Consider the following 19,119-nt stretch of genomic DNA (forward strand, 5'->3'; position numbering starts at 1 on the left):
CATTTGACAATGCACAACATGCTAGTTATTTCTATTGTATTTTGAATCTTCACCACACCTCAGCAAGGAAGATGTTATTCTCATTTGACAAGTGAGGAAACCGAGCCTCAGAGATATGAAGTGGTTCTCCCTAAGTCATGCCTATAAGTGGTGGAATTGGGATTTGAACACAAGTCACCTGATTCCAAAGCTGTGTTTTTTCCACTAATTATAATACAGCTTCCTCTTTATTGCAACTCAAAATTTCAATTTGAGATTGAACAAAGTAGAACAGTAGTTGAAAGGTGGGACACATTTCCGCTTGATTAAAACTAAACTGGCTGTCTTTCAGAGTTCTGTCCTTGTTGTTTTCTCTTTTTATTTTTTCTCTTTCACGGTGTCAGCTGTCAGCTCCATGTGGAAAAGTTCTGAATCTAGATCTCCAGTTCTGACCTCTCTTCTAAGCTGTAGTCCCACATTTCTCCTTAATGCTCTACGATCACCTCAAATGTGACATGTTTACAGTTAAGCTCATCATTCCCCCTCCAAACTGACTCCTTCTAATTTAATTCTGGTAGTCACTTAGGCTCAAAGTTTGGAGCAGTCTTTGAATCCTCTGTAAAACTAGCAGTTGGACTCATCGATACATAATATCCCTTCCAGCTCTGAAATTCTCATGTTGTTATCCTTGTACCACATACTCAGTCAAAATGAATTACTTTCTCTGCTTTGGACCAGCCCAAATTATTTTCCAGAATTTTTTCAATACCTAGTAGAGTATACCCTACTCATCCATTCTTAGGTACCCTTCAAAGCCCATTTTAAATGTCATCTCTTTCTTTAAACCCTTCATGAGCCTCTCAACATAGTCATTGCTCTCTCCTTCAGGATCTGTAATACTATGTACCTTTCTCAGGGTACTTTACAGTACCCTATACATATACACATATGTATGTTTGTTTGTAAATATATAAATATATATATAGTGTGTGTGTCTATATATATCAAGTGGGGTAAGGAGGACGCCTAGAGGGACACTTGGCAAGAGATTCTGGAGCCTGAGCAGGGTGGTGAAGGCTTATAGACTGGGCATGGGCACAGGGTTTAAGAACAGGGGTAAAGAAAGAGAAGGGGGGCTTGTGGTGGCTAATTTCGGGGTTTCAGAACCTTACTGGGTAGGGACAGCATCCTCCAAAGAGAGAGATGGCAGCTGTGGGCGATTGCTTAAATATGGGGGAGTGTTCAAATAAGTAAATGTCTCAAGGATAATAGGACCCAGGTTTCTCTCTGTAGGAGAAAGGAGTTACACATGTGGAAGGGAGAAAACTACAATGAACAGTGTGATGCTGGATTGGAGGTATTACTGTGATCATATGGTTTTTCAACATATATTGTTAAAGAAATATAGCTGTAAATGTATACATGTAAGTATACATATATAAATGCACGGTATATATGTATGAACGTATAAATATTCCCTAGCTGCATCCACTGAGACAGCCTGGGCAGTGATAGCCCAATAGCAGTGAGCATGTCTAGTGCTTCTAAATACCATTCTCCACTGAAAGGAACCAGGGCTCTTGGATAAATGGCTGTATCCAGGGCTGGGGCAAGATGAGCTTGGAACATCTTATTGTGCCAGAAAGTAGGGGAATGCTCAAAGAATGATGGAGGTGTGTCAAGAGGGCACAGAATAGTAAAATGTTAATGTAGAATATGGATGGTGGGTATATAGTATATAAAACTCTCAAATTTTCTGTATGTTTAAAGTGTTTTATGATAAAATATTGCAAAAGAATTTAAAATGCACAAAGACACAGAAGCCAGCATGAATGGGGCTCTCACTGACCAAACTTGGGACAATTTGAACGTCAAAGTAAATAATGATAGAAACGGATTATAACCCATTATTATTTTTTTATTGAGGTAACACTGGTTTATAACATTATATAAATTTCAGGTGTACATCATTATATTTCAATTTCTGTGTCGAGTACGTCATGTCCACCACCCAAAGACTAATTACCATCTGTCACCATACACATGTGCCCAATCACCCCTTTCCCCCTCCTCTCTTCCTCCTTCCCCTCTGATAACCACCAATCTAATCTCTGTATCTGTGTGTTTGTTTGTTGTTGTTGTTTTTATCTTCTATTTATGAGTGAGATCATATGGTATTTGACTTTCTCTGACTTACTTCAGGTAGCATAATACTCTCAAGGTCCATCCATGTTGTCCATATAACCCGTTAAATAAAATAGGAAACTCTGAATTCATACTGATGTAAATAAATTAATTGAAAGTTTGATGAGAAACAAGATATTTACATAGTTTCAAAGAATCTCTCCCACAAAATACTTACTAATTACAAAGGGAAAAAAAGCAACTTTACAGTGGAGAAGCCTAGCAGACACTACCTAATAAAAAAAAAAATCAATAATGAGACAAATTAAAATTATGTGCCACCTGATAGGGTGCAATGAGAAGAACACAGCATCACTTCTGTGAGAGTCCTGTCAAAGATACCTGCCCTGAATCTAATCGTGAGTACACATCAGACAAAGGCAAAGTGAAGCCCATTCTACAAAATAATTGACCAGGAATCTTCAAAAGTGTCAAGGATACGAAAGTCGAGGAAAGACTGAGGGTGTTCCAGATTGAAGGCAACTAAAGATGCATGACAAGTAAACTCAACGCTTCCTTCTGAACTGAATCCTTTTACCATAAAGAACATTATTGGGACAACTGGCAAAACGTAATGAATCATGTAAAAGTCTGGATTTTAATAGTTATATTGTGATCATGTAGTAGAAGGTGTTTATTACTGGGCCATACATACTAAAGTATTTAGGGACAACGCGGCAGCGTGTCAACAACTTAAATCTCAAGTGGTTCCAGAAAAGAAAATTCTTTGTACTATACTTGCAACATTTTTGTAGGCTTGAGATTGTTTCAAAATAATAATTGAAAAACTGCATTGAAAACAGAGTATACTGGAAAAACGCACTTGACTTGGAACCAAGAGGCTGTTAGTCCCAATTCCGCCACTGACTCAGTGTATGACCTTAAGCAAGTCGCTTTACGTCAGGCCTGAGTCTCAGGCTGTAAAACCTGGTAAGATTACAAGGCTCTCTAGGGCCCCTTCCACGTCTAACATTCCACCATCTACACCCACAGCACTCGCTGCCTGCTTTTCTCCAGGCTCCAGTTGTGTCTTAGCCTTCAGATGCCCAATGCCGCCCCCACGGATTCTAGCTGGCGATAAAAACAAACAAGAAGAGTTGTGGCCAAAATCTCCCGCCCGCATGTCCGCGGCCCTGGCCTCAAGCTGGGCCGCAGTCGCCTCCATCGCTCTCTCGGCGGTGCAGCAGTCACGCCTGCCAGAGTGGGCGCTCGATGGCTCGGCGGCCGGCTAGCGGGGCCTCGGCTCGGCTCGGCTCGGCTCGGCGGCGCGGCGCAGGGCGCGCTCCCAATCGCCGGCTCCGGCCGCGCCCGCCGCTGCGAGCTTGCCGTCTCCGCCCCGCGCGCGCCCCTCCCGCCCCCTGCCTCGCAGTTGCCGCCGCCGGCGCGTCACGGCGCTGCCTTGCTGCGCTGAGGAGCCGGTAACGTGGCGGGTCTGGGACGGGCGCTGAGCCGTGGGGGACCCCCGAGGTCGAGCGGTCGGGCATCCCGGGAGTGGAGGCGGCCGCGCGCGAGGGAGCGGCGTCCGGGCTGCCTGCTGGCTGGGAGGGACACCGCACCGGGCCCGCTCCGAGAGTTGAGCGGCTTGGGGGTCCCGGGGTGGTCGCGGCAGCGAAGTGGTGGAGGAAGCTGGGACCGGGTGCGGGAACGAGTCGAGGGGTGAGGGGTCGTGGCCGAAGGGGCCGGAGCCCCCCGAGGAGGGACTAAGGCGGAGCGCGGGGACGGCCGGCCGCCCAGCGCGGTCAGCCCTTCCTCCTGGGCTCGGGGAAAGCCTGGTTTCCCCCGGGCACAACAGGTAGGCGTGGACTCCGCCGGCGGGAGCCCGGGACTCCGGGCGTGCGGGGAAGGTCGGAGCCCGCCTCGCCGGCGCGCCGCGCCCGGACCCGCCCGGGTGGGCCCGCCGCGCCGGCTGCGCATCCCGGGCTGCGGCCGAGGCGCTCGGGACGCCCGCGCGCAGCCCTCCAGGCGGCTTGCCAGAGGGAAGCAGTGGAGAGAGAGCGGTCATTGCCGGCTATGTGGAGGGAGGACTGTTTCCAGTCCTCCTCGCAAGGAAAGCAAGCCTTCGCTGGGGTAGCATTTGCTTAGTGCGAGGAAGCCTTCCTTCTTACCCTGCTCTCGGCCGGCACGACGTCGTTTCAAGTGGTTATCAAGTGTTCAGAAACTTTATAAAGCGCTTTATGCTGCTTAGTGATCACAGTAATGTTTACCTCTGGCAAGTTAAGATGATTTTCGTAACTGTCAAATCAGATAATAGTCATATCATTTGAGCTCCCTATTAAAGGTCATAATTATACATTGTTTTTATGTGCATTCATTTATCCAACAAACACGCAGCACCTTTTATGTGCAGGCTCGGCGCCCTAAGGAACTTACAGCCTAGAGGAGACGTTAAAAGGAGGGGAAAAGAGGGGCCCACAAACGGTTCTGAACTTTCGGAGAAAATACTCCGGCGAGATTATTTAAAGTGTAAGGAAAGCAGAAGTGTCCTGAGAGCCGACATTGGATGGGTGGGGAGAGCAGAATTGCCCTGTTTCATTTTCCAAACATTTTAGAAAGCCTGTCTTTGAGAAAGTGATTTTAGATCGGCATTGAAGCTAATGTTTGTCGTACGTTTTAATACCATCGATTTTTTTTTTCTTTAGTAAAATGGTTAAGCAGGCGGGATTTATAACGTAATAGTGACCGTTGGAAAAGTACTGGAGGCTGGATCTGTCTTAGAATGCAGTTATTTCATATAGATAGCTATGGTATAGGAAAAGGCTCCTGACTTGACATTCAGGAGACCTAAATTTTAGCTTAAGCTCCTCCACTACTATTTATGGATCTTAGGTTACTTTTCTCTTCCTTTCTGTTTATTTATCATTGTATCTGACTTTAGTGACAGAAAATACATAATCCAAAATACCTAAAAAATTGTTTGAATTACGTAAATAATGAATACATTCTCTAAGGAAAAAATTTGAGTACTTTTGTCTTTAAGCAGTACACCTATCTTCCTTCCAGCTTTATTTCACAAGGGGATTCAGGCAGTTTATGAGTCTGTCTTAATTATCTTGTGAATAAAAGAAAGGATTAAACTCTGGATTTGTTTAGGCCCTTCATATTCTAAAATTATTTTATTCTAAATCATAGTTGACCAGTTTAATGACATCTGCATGTAAAAAAAGAGAGAAAAAGCTTTATTGAGTTAATTAATGTGTTTCATTAATTAACCATAGTATAGTTGAGAAGTTTCAACAGCCCTTTCTGGGACCACAGTCCTCACATAAAAAGCACTTCTACTTTTTAAGGAGACTACAGAAACTTTTATTAATCTTCATTTAAAAAATGAGTTAACTGAAGCCTAAGGAATTAGTAAAAACTTGTTTATGTTATTTAACTGAATTCCTTGTCTAGTTCTAGTGTTAAATTCTTTGAATTAGAATAGGGGTTGGTAATTGACAGCCTGTGGATCAAGTCCAGCCTGCTGCCAGTTTTTGTAGATGAAGTTTTGCTGGAACACAACCATACTCGTTTATCTGTTGTTTATGGTGGTTTACGTATTGTTTATGAGTAGCTGTGGTAGAGACTGTATGGCCCACAAAGCCTCAAGTATTTACTCTCTGGTCCTTTACAGCAAAAATTTGCCAACCCTGGACTGCAACTCTAGACTCTTAATCAGTAAATCTTTTGTAGGAGGAAATAGGTTAAGTTCAGTTTTAATTCTTAATCTTACTTTTTCTCTATTATGTCACGTAAACTGTAGGATCCCATAAATGCTTCTGGATCCTAGATGTGTAATGATGGAAGTGGGGCACGGCTGTCCTATATATACTTACCTGGTATAAAATTTTTAATTTCAGCGATTCTAGCCTTTTGGAAGGCTAGAGAAAGAGAAGAGTTTTTATATGTTTCTCTAACAACTTGATAATTTTTAGTTTTAATTTAGAGCTGGTGTGGAATATTTTTTTCATTTAGTGAGCTCGTGAACTCTTTTTAATGTATCATTCAGGGTGTTTATCACAAGTAACAGTTACTTTTACTCAAAACTTTTTTTTTTTTTTTTTTGTGAGAAAGACCAGCCCTGAGCTAACATCTGCCAATCCTCCTCTTTTTGCTGAGGAAGACTGGCCCTGGGCTAACATCCATGCCTATCTTCCTCCACTTCATATGGGCCCCCGCCACAGCATGGCTCGCCAAGCGGTGCGTCGGTGCGCGCCTGGGATCTGAACCCGCGAAACCCAGGCCGCCGCAGCAGAGCGCGCACACCCAACTGCCTGCACCACCGGGTCAGCCCCCAAAACATTTTTTTAGCATGAATCTAGTGACATAGCAATTGATCAAAAGACAGAAAATACAAAAAAAAAAAAGATCAGAAAATTATTGGAAGTGTAACTGTGAACATGAAATCAAACATATTTACAATGAGACCCAAATGGGAAATTAGAACTCTCTAAACAGATACCCGACAGATTGAAACTGGAGCTTGTATCCTTCCTCATGCTAGGGCTTTTGTTTTGTTTTTTTACTAGTAGCGACGTAAAAGATACTTATTTCCAAAAAAGAAGCATAACATAGCCATATTAAAGCACTTTGTTCATATTACCTGCCTCAGATATTCAAGTGAGTTGTATGGCAGGAAAGAAGGAAAACTTGTAGGAGGTGGTAATTCTAGATATTTAAAGCTGTGCATATGCTTTTGCTAATCTAAAACCATGGTTTGGTTCTAATGGCACTAAATAAAATGTTTTATATGTGTACTTTTTCAGTAACTTAGTTGTACTTATTGCCCAGATAATGCTTCTCTATGGGTGAATATACAACAGCATCTATCTATATCCTTTTCTATTGCATTTTTAGGTTTCTATATGTTGAATATATGCATGTTTTTGTGTATATGTGTAAAATAATACCTCATTTATTCAATACATTTTTTTATGTAAGTGAAGTTATCAGAAAATTGAAATTACCCATTGAGACACCAAAAAAAAATTTTTTTTTTATTGGGAGGAAATCTGAAAAGCAAAAAAAGAAAAACATGTACAGGTTCAAAATCTCTTAATCATAATTCCAGAGCCCAAAAGGCTCTGAAAAGTGTTTTTCTTAACTCATTTGGGAGCAAAACATAACCTGAACTGGTACGAAGCTATTTATAGTCATTATTTATCCTACCTCCTGCAAATGTTTATATTTTGCCGCAGAAATATCAACGAATTTGGTTATGGAGTGCTGCCCCAGACCGACTTGGGGGTTGGAGGTAATAGATGGTGTGTCCACTGTATTACTTGGGTGCACTATGACAGTGGCAGCCAGAAGGCAGAGTAATAGTGGAGTTGTTCCAGGGAGCTGTACTTGCAAAGTTAAGAGCCTGGCTGGGCATCTGACAGGGAGTGAGAAGCAGTGTCTACTAAGGAAAGCCCCCAGGTAGGGCTCCAAGAAGGTTGGAAATATAGCTAACCTCTTGGCCAGGTATTCCATAGGACATGTTGTGACTTCGAAGTGGGAACCATGAGGACAAGACAAGATGTCAGACCGTCGTGTGGATTAAGGGTGAATCTGTGAATACTAACCACGATGTAAGAGCCGTGAATAGTTAGAGAAGAGGGAAAAGGAGGCGATTCTAAAGCAGGCGGGGTCTAATGACTAAGCTGGGAAGTCCTAGATGGCAGATTGCACAGCAGCAAATACAAGGATAGTGTTATTTTGGAAAATTGAGCAAGGATTCCTGGCCTCCCCTGTAAACTCTGCTGAGCTGAGGGATTAATGGCATCTTGTGCACTTTGCTCTTATACTAAGTAGCCCCATATTGCCCTGCTTTTTAAAATAGCTATGTTAAATAGTATTTTGGTCGCTTCCACCACTGTTAGCTGCCTGCTCTGACTTCTTCCTGCTCTCAGTGAGTTTGCTCCTTCACTTTTAATATGCCACCCTAGCCAGAATCTAGATAACTGGATTATTAGTCGTGTCTGAAGTAAGAATGAATAGGCTTTGAGGGACCAAGAGACTTATGTCATTGAAATTTGTGATCTTTGAAACAATTAATTGCTGTATATTGTGTTAAAAAAAAACTTTTGTCGTTTGTTTTTCACTTCTTGTTTCTGGATTCTCAGCTAGGTACCAAGTAGTGAGATGGCTTTAGACAGTGACTTTCAGATGAGTAAGGTGGGAGATAGAAGGGTAGAATTTCTCTTGTCTTAAAATCTGCCATTTGGCACTGCTACATGTCCAGAAAGAAATCTCCCTTCCCCGGGGGAGATGGAAGAGTTGGTTTGTGAAATGAAGGGTGATAAAAACTGTCAAGAATAGCTCAAGACTAAACTAGCACTGTTATTACTTATTGATTCACTGAGTAGATGGAAAGGGCCCTCTGGAAGCTGACGTCTCTCTAGAAGACCTCATACTTTAACAAAAGCCTCAAAGTACTGGAGACTTAAAAGGAGAGTGAAGTGATAAGAAAGAACAACAAAGTTATAAAGATGAGATACTCCAGCGGCTGTGGCCATAACTGTCGGTGGTAGCAATTACAGACTGTATGAAGAAGCTGTGTGAAGTAGTTGAAGGAACATGGACGTTGAGACTAGACACGTGTAGTTTCAAATGTACCTTCTTTCTTCCACTTAAATCACATCTTGACCTTGAACAAATTTCTTAACTTGTTACTGTCATCTGTAAAATGAGGATAAGAATATCTAAGTTTCAGTATTAGGATTAAATGAGATAGTCAATTAAAAGTTTCCATAAGTAAATCGTCAAAAAAAGTTAGTTCCTTTTCCTATCACTGCCTTGTTATAGTTGGTTCCTACTGCCTAGTCTCTCTCCCACCCCCAACACTTCCTTTGACCCTTCAGGGGCTTTCTCTTGTGTGATTTTGAAGGAGAATTGGCAGAAACACTAGACTATAATTGAGGCCCCCACTGGCAATCTCCTTTACTGAATCCAACTTCTGCCTATCTTCCAATCCCTATCGGTAACCTACAGTACTTCGGAAAAACAAAAGAGGGAGGCAAGGTAAATTGCATCCCCACTTCTGGCCCATTCTTATCCCAGCTTCTTATAAATTTCCATGTCCTTTTAAGTCCAGTTTCTTTCCTATTCCATCCTAACTTGTCTGTCCTATAAGGTATGCTCCCCATTGGTTCTTGGAGCTGTGAGTATCTGCCATTCCTATTGATTTGTAGTGTGCAGTGGTGAAAAGCAGTATTCTTCCCAATCCTACCAAGTTTGCAGGAAATATTCTTGGAATCTTGGTACACTGAATGTATTTTTCATTATCTATTAAAATAAGGTATCAATGCTGTGCCTGGGGCACTTACAACTTAGACTTTTGTGGTATGACTTAAAAAACATGGATTACATTGATTTTTATGGGAATTTTGTATTCAGGATTCCAAAAAATCAAATTTTAAGATTTATGATACAACAAGCCATTTTTAGCTTGGAACACAACACTTTTCCTCATTCTTTGGCACTGTTCTACAAAACACTCTTCACCATATGGGGCTCTCTCTTAACATGTAAAACTTCTATACTTGGAGTTTTCATAATTATAATTTTTAATGAGAGCCTAATATTCTTTGACTATGTCAAAATTTATTTAACCTTTTCTTTAATGTTGGGCTTGTAAGTTTCCAGTTTTCACTTTTATAGTGCTGTCATCCACACTTAACAATTCTGATATTTTCCTTTTTTTTCAGCATGAATTTTCAAAAGCTGGATGCTTTTGTCAAATGGTTTTGATATTTTTATGACTTCTCATACATTATATTTTCCAAAAGAGTTGAACTTGTTTGTACTATCACTATAAAACTAGAAGCTTTTCTAAAATCTCAGTGTTGGCTATAAAAGTTTCTGTATTTATCATATTTAGATTTAATGTACCTGCAATTTTGAACCATTCAGCTAAATCAAATTCTTAAGTGAGCTTAAATCAGTATTGTACACTTAACGTTTTAAAGTGCTAACTAACGGGCCGGCCCCGTGGCTTAGCGGTTAAGTGCGTGCTCTCCGCTGCCGGTGGCCCGGGTTCGGATCCCGGGTGCGCACCGAGGCACCACTCCTCCAGCCATGCTGAGGCCGCATCCCACATACAGCAACTAGAAGGATGTGCAGCTATGACAGACAACTATGTACTGGGGCTTTGGGGTAAAAATAAATAAATAAAATCTTTAAAGTACTAACTAATGATAACTAATTTATTTTTAGGGTTGTTATAGAGAATTAGAAAGACTAAGGTTACGTTCATGTCAAATAATACCATAGGTTTGAATTTCATTGTTGTTTTCCTGCTATTTTCTAAAGCATTTTCAGTTGCTATGGGCTTCTCTAAAAATAATATCAAGATCATCTTTCTTACCTAATTTAATAGCATTGAGGAAAGAGAATGAGCTTTGTTGCCAAAGAGACCCAGGTTCATTCTCAGCTCTACAGTTTACTGGCATTTTCATCGTTTTTTCATTTATAAAATAGGGACCACTAGTACCTTCCTTACTTTCTTCCTTGTGATGATTACAGATGATATAATTTAAGCCCGTAAAAAGTTCCTGGCTCAGTGAGTAATAGCTACCATTGTCATTTTGTGATTTGGGAGTCTGCTGGGAAGGTGAAAGGCATAGCCATGAACATCAGCAAGCTATATGTGGGCCCTCCCCATTTGTGATGTTACCGGGATGATGCTGACAGATGGTATTGTGAATTTTAAAAGTTAGAAGTCTGACAGAAACTTAGTTTGCTTATTGGTTTTTAAGGGTTTCATTTAAAAGTTTTTAAACCACTAGAAATTTGGAGACGAGAACATTACCCATAATGCTACGAGTCTAATAATCTTAAGATTTTTGAATCGTGATTTGGAAAAATATCAGGAGAATCTCACAATCTAAGTGATGGCTAGAGAAGCCAAACATTATTTTAAAAGCATAAATCTAATAATGGAAAAAGTGTTATACCAAGAGCAGACAGTATAAGAATAGGGTAATTAATCATGAAAGGCTTCCTAAAGGAAGTGATTTTTTTTTAGCTGAATTTTAAAATAGTGAGTTCGTTGTAGGAAGAAAGAAGCAAGATATTTCAGATTTAAAGATGGAATAAATATAGACAAGATTTTAAAACTGTATTAAAAAAACTCTAAAATTATAAATGATTTGCTTCACTATCCATTTGACATGCAGTATAGTGGTTAAGTGTGTCAGCAAACCAACTTGAGGACTGTGCCTAGGGATATTGAAAGTATAGTAACAAAAAGGCGTCATTTTCTCTACCAGGGGCAGCTTTCCTTAGGCAACATCTTAAGCAAGACCTAATGCTCTGTGTAACTTGGAAGTTCCTATTTTGTAACCTGTAATTTTGCGAAGCCTGAATCACAGTTCTAAGGAAATCTTAGGTTAGGATACAATGATCCAGCTTCTTTCTAGATTAAAGCTAATTATTGTTTTGTTTGAAGGATTTGGATCTTAAGATTTATGTATGTTTCCTGAAGTGTGGGAGATCTTGAGAGTTTTTTGGTTTTGGTTTTTGGTTTACTTTATGCTTTTGCAACAAAACTGAGAAAATAAAGACTGGAGGCTGAGTTGAGTTTAGGAAAGTGACAGTCAAAAGTAATTGAAATTTGAGTATGCGACGTATTTCAAAACTTCAAGCACTTGATACATTCTGGAATTAGTTCCATTTACTGTTTAGTGGCTTGTTCATTTTGTAAATTGATCTTTTCGTGCTCTGGAAAGAAAAAGCTAACAAACCAATCCAATGAACCTATCTTATTTTATGTTTGATGTTCTCTTTATTTGTCATTTTTCTTCTTTTCCCTCCTCAAAATGATATAATAAATCATTTTAAGAAACTAAAATGACCAAAAAGATTAAGACTTTTTTCCCCATAAATTTCAACATATGTTCCCATCTCTATCAAAATAGATCTATAAACCCTAGTTAGAGAAAATTATGTTAACACTTTGTATCAAGACTGGCATAATCAGTTTGTGTTGTTTTTTTAAATTATTGAAGGTGCTTACGCTTCCTTGCCTACATAAATTTGATGTTAACCCATTTCCAGATGGAAAATTGATGCTTGGGTTTTGATAATAGAGTTGATAAGTGCTCTAGGAGATGGGCTTTGGAGTAAGTTACTCTCGCAAACCTTGGACTTGCAAGTTTGGCCCCCTGCTGATTCCTCTCTGTGTCAGCAGTCAACAATATTTATACATATGTATTACTCTAGGCTAATAAAGTCACTGGCTTAAGAATACTATGCAAAGTACAGGCATTAGCTTCTACAGTATGCCAGGTCTTCGAAGACTGAGCCTGATATTTCGATTGAACCGTAAGAAATTGCTGACAGCCATTTTTTGACCTTTAAAATGGCAATTCATATAATTCACCTTATTAGTAGCTTAGTGGTTCTTAAACTTTTCCATTAAACTAGTATTCTTACCGGCAGAGGGCACTGATTTTGTTAAAGGAAATCTGTCTAGAAAGGCATTGTCATGCTCAGAATTTCTTTGAAGTCTCATATTTTATCTTGAAACGCTTTATTAATTTTACCTTCCATTACATATTAAGTACATATTTATTTTAATATAAAATAATGTTTTAAATTAAAATCAGAGGGGAAATCTTTAAGTAAAATTTGTTCCTCCAATAATATGCTCCGTGTTTACTCTGTTGGCACGCTGCTCGTTTATCCCAGTTTGAGAAGCATGGTTTGGAGGTCTAGGTCTTAGGTCTAGTACACAGTGCCTACTTTTCTCAATGCAGAAGACTTCGGGGATGAAAATTATGACTGAGTCACTAGGAGTATCTGTCATGTACAAAATACAGATAGTTCTTCCCAAGTGCCTCCAAGAAATGCATGGTCTAAAAAGCATCTAAGGGCCTTTGTAAACTCACTTCAGCTGTTGGCTTTAGTTAACGTTAAGCACATGTAATATTTGGCTGTAAAGTGGTGGAACTAATATTCTTGTGTACCTTTTAAAAATATAGGCTAAGTGATCATAACAGGTACATGTTAATGTTTCTCCATGGGACGGCTTACTTAGTTCTGGGAGTACTATTGTGCTGGCAGTATTTTGAGTAATACTTCATACTGTATTGCATTCATGGAGATTTGTAGTACACACTAACCTTATTAAATACCCTGAGAAATCTTTTATTCTGAGATTCTCAAACTTATTAAAACAGGAACGTGGTGTTCTGTCTTTGGGAAACAGTGCAGCGATCTGTAGTTCCATAATATCCACAAATTCTGTACAAGTTCTAAGCTTTTTAAGAATGACTGGCTTCAAGGTGTTTGAGGGACTTGATTGGATGAAGGGGTGACGGCATCGGATCTAGTGGTTCAAGTCATATATCTCGAGTCAGATTGCTTAAGTGTACCACCAGGTTCTGTGTGACCTTATGTGTGCCGCTTTCTTCATCTTAAAATAGGGCTAATAAAAATAGCTACCCCATGGACAGTTTTGCAAATTATTTAAGAAAATAAATGTAAGGCACTTAGAGTAGTGCCTAGAGTATAGTAAGTGGTCAATAAATATTAGCTTCTGCCAGAAATAACGGCTGCCATTACAGTGGAGCAGCAATTTTCTGAAATCTTTTTTCAAGTAACATAACTTTACTTTGAAAAATGTGTTGCTATATATGTTCACTTTTAATAAACTAATCACTTTGTAATCTCAACAGAAACATAAAAATGAAAAATAAGAGAAAATTAGAAAAGTAAGCATTCTCTGGGTATATATAACCATAGGGCTGTGGTCATATTAAAATGTTCAGTAGATTGACCACATTTGTATTCATCTTCCTAAAGTGAAACTTCGGGTAAGAGCAGGAACATCTGTTATTTGCAAAATGTCTTTGCTTATCACATTGATAGTGCGTATGTGGAGATCACAGGTGCATTTGAGACTTGGGGGTTTAGATGTGGGATTGCCAATATGAATTGTCTACTTCTTTTAGGAGTAATTTATATGAGGAATATATTGAGGGCATTGGAGACAACTTATGCCCTGCTTATGATCTCAAGCTTTGTACTGAATTATTTATTATTGCATTCTGTTAGCTATTTTGCTTCTTGATAGATCATTTTACACCACAGTATTGCTGCTGCCAGAGGAAAAAAATGTCTCTTCAGCAGTCCTAATGACCGCTGAAAAGGGTAATTTGATTCTTAAGATAGGATTTTGACTTGCCCTAGTGGTTACAAGAAATTTTCTCTTTGATACTGAGGATATTTTTTTTCCTCACACAGTCATAGATATTGAGTGCAAACTTGCTTTTCACCTTCTATGTACTTAGTAGGTTTCTTCCAGAAGTTGTTTCTCTAGTGTTTGTTAACTTTATCCTTAATTGTGTATATTTTGATCAGTTCACTTCGGTAATTTAAAAAAGGAAAGGGGGATTTTTCAACAAGAAGCTAAAATTCATGTTGTTTCTGTAAAAGTGAATTTATTAGTACCATTGTTTATATTGTTCTTGTGTCTTAAAATTGACATTTCTGAAAATAACCTAATAGGTACTTTTGTTTTTGTTTTGAGGATCCTCAGTGCCAGGTCATGGGTGGTATTGGGCAGGCGGGTAGGACTGATTGGGAGGGGACAACCCAGATGGCTAAAACTGCACACAGGCTTGAGAAGATGGGTGGGTGAGTGAAAGCTGTCTTTTGGCCTCTGGGGCAGAGTCACAGAATCTAGAATATTGTCCCAAGCCAGAGGACGCAGGTAAGATAAATACCCATAGAAGTTGGCAAATAATGTAAATGAGTAAGGCAGGCCAGGTGGCAACTGTGGCCTGCTGGAGAGTCCCTGCTCCTCTTAGATTCAGCCATTCGTTGCTGTATGGGGATTTGGATTCAGATTTTCATGTGAAATTTTGTGTTTAAGTATTAGTAACTAATTGTCCCCCCCAATACATTGCAGGCCAAATTTGGCCAACAGGGTATCGGTTTGTGACTACTGTCTTTAAAGAGGCTCTTTTTAGTTATGTGCTAATTATGATGATCTAATACTCTACGTAATTTTATACCAGTACATTCTCTGGAAGAAAAAGTGAAAGAAAGATAGAAAAGCCTTCCACATGTCTCCCATCTGATTTTCTGATACATCTTTATTGACTGGCTTCTCTATAGAAGACTGAGATTTGTTTAGGGGATATGACCTATGTATTTTAAATGTTTTAGTTTAATTATCTGCAGCATTCTATCTATATTTCTGTGCAGTTCCAATTACCTGTTTCTATTTAGCTTGGAGTTTTATTTATAATGTATCAAATTTATTTTTGATATATTAGTGAATAGGAGTATCCATCTTTTGTGTATATGGTGTCTTCTCTGTTATTTAATGTTCTTGATGATAGCTGTCACTCCTATAAGTAGTAGTAATAATTTTTTTTTAAAGCCAGCTTGTGTTTTTTTGTTTCTTTTTTTAACCTTAAATAATTTTTTCCAACTTTTTATTGTGGTCTTCAAAAAAATACAGAAAAATTGAGGAATAGTAAAATGATCAGTCACATACCCACTACCTATATTCAACTGTTAACGTTTTGTCATATTTTATGGCTGATTGATTGATTTACTTAACCGTTTGAAAATGAGTTGCAGACATTATGCTGCTTTACTGCAGTATACTTGAGCATGTATCTCCTAAAAACAAAAGAATTCCATAATAACAATGCCACTTATAAATTTGTGTGTTTGTGTGTGTACACACACTTGTATGTTGTATATGTTCTGGAAAGGCCCTAGGGTGTGCCCAGGAGATGCTCATGAATTTTAAAAAAACAGAACCTCTGTCTTTTGTTGATTATTTGCTATAACAAAAGTGAAGGCTACATTGGATCTGGGTCAGAGTAGATATGATCTTTATTGCTACAATTCTTGGACAACATCCATCCAGGTGCCTTCAGAAGAGAATCTGCTTTCACAACAAGGCTCACAGAGATAAGGAGACTGAACTGGTTGAGATGGAACTCTCCTAAAACTCCTAGCCTAAAGCTACAGGCAGTGTCTTTATTAAGCTGGAGGAATGGATGCTAATGGGAATAAGTTCCTCTGCTCTGGCTTAGATCTCCAGGTAAATGACAGGATATGCAAAAGCCCAAGGAGATGTCAAGCTTTAGGTAGAATTTTACATAGAATTCTAGGAGGAGGTCTGGATATTTGGTCATTTGTTAATATGTACCCATGACTCATTTGAGTAAAAGAGAATTTAGACTACAAAGAAAACTGAAAATCGAACACCTGAGTAGTCCAACTAACCTTAAAATTTTCAGAATTTTAGTGGAATGTCTCTTCTGTTTATCAAGTTTTTGCAGGTGAATGTCAATAATGCTACTCTATTTTGCCTGTGTATTCTCTCAAAAAGGGATACAGAATACAAAGGTGGATTTTGTGTCACCTATTGGGATTTTCCCAGTTTTACCCTAGAGCCATGGGGCCGACCCCATGGTGCAGTGGTTGGGTTCAGTGCACTTTGCTTCGGCTTTGTGGGTTCAGATCCCAGGTGCGAACCTACACCATTCGTCAGCCATGCTGTGGCAGCAACCCACATACAAAATAGAGGAAAATTGGCACAGATGTTAGCTCAGGGCAAATCTTCTTCAGCAAAAAAAAAAAAAAAAAAAAAAAAAGGGTGGGGGGACTACCTAGAGCCATTATAAAGGATGTATACATTTAATTATGCTTTGTGCTCTTACGTGGAAGATTTCTGGTGTAATGATTGCCTGTCTTTTCACTCTCCTTTTAAAATATGTTTTCTTCTGTTTCAGATTTTTGTTCTTAGGTATCTCAGCTGAAGTTTAATGAGAAGAATTGTGACCAGCTAGGAGAATTTTCTGCAAGGAATGGAATTAGCTCATAGCTTATTGCTCAATGAAGAAGCATACAGTCAACTAGGTGAAGTTCAGAAGGCAGAGTTTATTTTTGATTGGTTGAGATATTTGGAGAAGCTCTTGCTAGCAACCAGCAGGGTGGGTAAAATGGCAAAAACTGTTTTTTGGTTTTTTTTTAAGTGCCAGATAATGTTTAGTTCCTTTGGTTTGCTTTTCTAGTTTTGTCCAGAATAACCTAAATTAGCTTTCAAATGCTAGACCTTGTTAAGACTATAATGAAATACAGTAATTGTTTGCCGCCTCCCCCAAATCCTGCAGTTTTAATATTACAAGAAGTTTGTTCCAAAAAGCAGAAAGAAATGAGCTTATCTTCTGTACCTTGTGTACCTCCATATGCATGTGAAGCCCTGGTGTGGTATCGTGCTAAGTAATGTAGTGGTAGTTTCACCTAAAAAAAAGGGGAGCGGAGATCTGAACTGAAGAGTCTTTGAGTAAACGTTCTCTCTTAAAACCTTATGAAATGGGTACAAAAAAAGACCGATCACTCGTACTCTTATCTGCATTCAACAGTTAACATTTTGCCCTATTTAATTGACTGATTTACTGAGCTGTGTGAGGTGGTACTTCTAAATACTTTTGCATACATCTCCTAAAAATCAGGACATTCTCCTACATAATAAAGATGCCATATGTATTGCAGAAGTGGTGCAAAGACATTACTCGTGGAAATGATTAGAATTTAACAAAAGACAAAAATCCGTGCACTAAATTAATAGATATTTCATTGTGGTAGTTTAGGCCTTAGTGAGCACCTGAATACCATTACGTCTGTAATGATATTCTGTACTCCTTTTTCAGAGAGCAGACAAGTAAAATGGAGTTACATTATTGGCATTTAAATGCATAAGCTTACAAAAAGAGAATTGCACTAAACTTAGAAAAAGATCTGAGTAAAACAGGTAACCATTACAAGGTCAGCTCTGGTCATAGGTTATAGGTTGCTGCTCATTTATGCAGATATGTGTAGGGTGGACGGTTAATAACTAAGAAGCTCTAGTTAAAATACAAATTTGCTCTACCTTTCAAACATAAGAAGAAAGATATAGAAGAGATGGAGCCCTTATCTTTGTGCACAGAGACTCCAGTATTGTGGTCCAGAATTTATTTTTTGGAGATACCAGCAGGGCAGCAAACCATTTATTCGTGTGGTGTGATGACCCTACCACCAAGTTATCTGTAATTTTTAGTCAAAATAATTTTGCATTTTTCTAGAGCCTTTTAGTTAGTTCTTAAATATATGAAAGAAAAATCATATTAGAGGATTACATGTAATTATGTTGACTTTAAATTGTCTTTTTGTTACCTTCCTTTCTAGAGTGACGTAAGGGAGAAACAGAAGACTCTTGTTGAACAGCTCTTATCTTTGTTGAACAGCTCCCCAGGGCCTCCTACCCGCAAACTCCTTGCTAAGAATCTCGGCATTCTTTATAGTATTGGAGACACGTTTTCTGTTTACGAGACAATCGATAAATGTAATGATCTTATTCGTAGCAAAGATGATTCTCCAAGTTATCTTCCCACTAAACTGTAAGTTAAATATTAAAACTGAACAGAAAATAAAATAGTGCTTCCTGTTGTGTCATTTTTATAAAGAACCCAAATAACTTGATAATTATATTGAAATTGAATACAAATTGTTTTACTCATTTTTATATCTAACTTTTTAAGAAATCTGACATTTTCCCATCTAACATTGGCTGAGAAACAGTTCTTTTAAAAAATATTTTAGACATATTTAAAGCCTAGATATCTCACTAAAATTTTAGCAGTTGTGAGTGTTTAAGAAAAAGATATTTTAAATTCTTCACGTTTGGTTATTCTTTTAGTGTATTCTTAGTAGTGAAAATGAATAGTAATTATATAGAAAAATACTAGTCTTCTAAGATCCTAAGAAGAACAGCTTAGTTTCTTTCTTTATGGGATTCAGTTCATTTTATCACCTGTTATTTTAGAGAAGGCAATAAGCCATGTACGGTTCCACATAGTAATTTTATAGAAATTTTTGTTGATCTAATTTTTACCTTATAAAAGACTGTATTTTCCCATCAAGTTTTCAGACTTCAGACTTGATGAGAACACTATTTCTTGGTTTTTTATCTTTAAGTCCATC

At 38.7% G+C, this 19,119-nt stretch overlaps 1 protein-coding gene across 6 annotated transcripts in view; it reads left to right on the forward strand.

Annotated features, from left to right (window-relative positions):
* Nucleotides 1–3,499: 3,499 nt before the first annotated feature.
* The window catches only part of HEATR5A (HEAT repeat containing 5A), a 101,282-nt gene continuing 85,662 nt past the window's right edge, over nucleotides 3,500–19,119 (forward strand). For 4 of the 6 annotated variants that reach the window (XM_087422850.1, XM_087422868.1, XM_087422875.1 and 1 more), the window contains exons 1-3: nucleotides 3,500–3,581; nucleotides 16,887–17,087; nucleotides 18,325–18,536. In XM_087422850.1, the coding sequence (XP_087278976.1) occupies nucleotides 16,962–17,087; nucleotides 18,325–18,536 (338 nt within the window). In that variant the 5' untranslated portion in view covers nucleotides 3,500–3,581; nucleotides 16,887–16,961. Of the gene's footprint in view, nucleotides 3,582–3,666; nucleotides 3,956–15,612; nucleotides 16,193–16,886; nucleotides 17,088–18,324; nucleotides 18,537–19,119 lie in introns of those variants that run through there. The other 2 variants (XM_087422853.1, XM_087422862.1) reach the window with 2 other exon arrangements.

This window comes from Ceratotherium simum, chromosome 3 (genome assembly GCF_057802395.1).
Source record: "Ceratotherium simum simum isolate JZ-2026a chromosome 3, ASM5780239v1, whole genome shotgun sequence".
In the NCBI taxonomy this organism is placed as follows: Eukaryota; Metazoa; Chordata; class Mammalia; order Perissodactyla; family Rhinocerotidae; genus Ceratotherium; species Ceratotherium simum.